The sequence below is a fragment of the Sapajus apella genome, unplaced genomic scaffold (genome assembly GCF_009761245.1).
Source record: "Sapajus apella isolate SASKATOON/1434 unplaced genomic scaffold, GSC_monkey_1.0 scaffold2079, whole genome shotgun sequence".
Taxonomy (NCBI): Eukaryota; Metazoa; Chordata; class Mammalia; order Primates; family Cebidae; genus Sapajus; species Sapajus apella.
In genome coordinates, this window is record NW_022439005.1 from 9,003 (window position 1) to 11,126 (window position 2,124).

Consider the following 2,124-nt stretch of genomic DNA (forward strand, 5'->3'; position numbering starts at 1 on the left):
GTCCAAAGAATACAGGTGCGGCAGTTGGCTGAGATGCAGGCTACAGTAAGGTCCCTGGAGGCTGAAAAACAGTCAGCTAAGCTACGGGCAGAACGCTTGGAAAAAGAGCTACAATCAAGCAATGAACAAAATACCTGTTTAATTAATAAATTGCATAAAGCGGACCGAGAAATAAATACATTGTCCAGTAAAGTGAAAGAACTTAAACATTCAAACAAACTAGAAATAACAGACATCAAACTGGAGGCAGCAAGAGCTAAGAGTGAGCTAGAAAAAGAAAAGAATAAGATTCAAAGTGACCTGGATGGTAATACATGATTTCCCATGCTGCTGCTGATTTTCAGATATGAACTCAAATTATTAATACAGTTGAAACTGAATTTTTATTTCCAGATTTTCACTTAATTCATTTTTAATCTTGGAGCACATATGAAATTTTTTTATTGTGTGTTGAGTGTTTTGTTCATTGTAATATATAACCTGTATAAAATCAATCTTATGTTTATGTCATAGGTATTGGATATATAAGTGAACATTGTAAATGGGATGCCATACTTCCTGATTTATAAATTTTAAATCTATTTATCGTGTAGTTAACAGTCCCTGGACATTTTAAGTCTAGAGAATGCAAGGAAGATAATTGGGTTCCAGGCTTAATTCTTTTCAGTTAAAATTTTTTTTGATGTAGACCCTAGGCCTTTTACTGTAGCCTAGTGCAGAGGTAGGCTTATTTTTAAGTTTCAGTTTAATCTTAGAACATCCATCTCATCAGGCTTCCTCTTTAGCTATGGTTGAGTTGGTCTGTAGTTGAACTCGTTTCAGGCAGTTTATGATGAATGCCTTTTATGTTTTGAAATGGAGTCTCACCATGTTGCCCAGGCTAGCCTTGAACTCCTGGGCTCAAATGATCCTCCTGCTTAAGCCTCCTCAGTAGCTGGAACTACAGGTGCTAACACCCTACCTGGCTGCTATGAATTATTTTTTCCAATTATTAATTTCTATTTGGTGACTCATGGATTTCCATAGAGTTAGGGAGTGAAATTTTTTTAGGAACTTAAAGAATGGTCCTCTTTGTTTTTACTTTTAATGTGAATTTGTTTTAGTTATTACATCTGCAAAGTACTTGCCATTTCATCACAAAGATTTCTGAATTCACTGTTCAAACTTGAAAGTATCCATGTTATTTATACTTCTGCTAGAAATCTTGCAATTCTAGAATAAATAGGTTTTGAACGGTTTTGTGGTTTAATTCTCTCTGCTATCGGCCAGCTTTGTTATGATGCTGTCTTAGACGCTTAGGTCACAGAACCCCTTTAGAGGTGAAGTAAGTAAACCTCTGGTTTTCATCCAGGTTGATCTCAACTCTCAATGTTCGAATGAGTAAATGTATATAACCTTTAATTAAAGTTTTTGTAGCTGGAACTACAAAACTAAATTCGTTTTTTTTTTGTATGCACTAAATTCGTGACCAGAAAATTAGCTCTAAGTTTTAGTCTGTTTCATTCTTATTTTAAGAGAGTTTATTTATGATGTGAGGATTGGTAAAAATATATTTTCATAGAGACTTCCTACATTGTTTTAGTTGTCTTACCAGCTTATGAACACTTGCTGTTAAATGTGATTTTTCATCTTAATAACATTGACTGTAGTAAGTTTTTCTCCTTAAAAAACACTAGGACTACAGTCAGACAATGAAATTCTCAAAGCAGCTGTTGAACACCACAAAGTACTTTTAGTAGAAAAGGATCGTGAATTAATACGTAAAGTACAAGCTGCCAAAGAAGAAGGTTATCAAAAACTTGTGGTATTGCAAGATGAAAAGTTAGAACTTGAGAACAAATTAGCAGATTTGGAGAAAATAAAAGTGGAACATGATCAGTATGAAGAGAAATTGTGGGCTTCACAGATGGCAGAAGAGATCACCAGGAAGGAACTTCAGAGTATTAGGTTAAAACTTCAACAACAAATTGTGACTATTGAAAATTCAGAGAAGGAAAAAAATGAAAATTCTGACCTAAGACAGCAAATGAGTAGTTTGCAGATCCAAGTGACCTCACTTGCGCAGTCAGAGAATGATTTGCTGAACTCAAACCAAATGCTGAAGGAAATGGTGGAGAGGTTAAA

The 2,124-nt window shown here is 34.7% G+C and overlaps 1 protein-coding gene across 1 annotated transcript in view; it reads left to right on the top strand.

Moving 5' to 3' along the window:
• Nucleotides 1-2,118, top strand: part of LOC116547107 (centrosomal protein of 83 kDa-like) — a gene marked incomplete at its 3' end in the record, with an annotated part of 3,085 nt that extends 967 nt beyond the window's left edge. The window contains exons 2-3 of the mRNA XM_032273161.1: nt 1-307; nt 1,677-2,118. The exon at nt 1-307 is cut by the window's left edge and continues 477 nt beyond it. Coding sequence (XP_032129052.1) covers nt 1-307; nt 1,677-2,118 — 749 coding nt within the window. The remainder of the gene's footprint in view (nt 308-1,676) is intronic.
• Nucleotides 2,119-2,124: the final 6 nt, after the last annotated feature.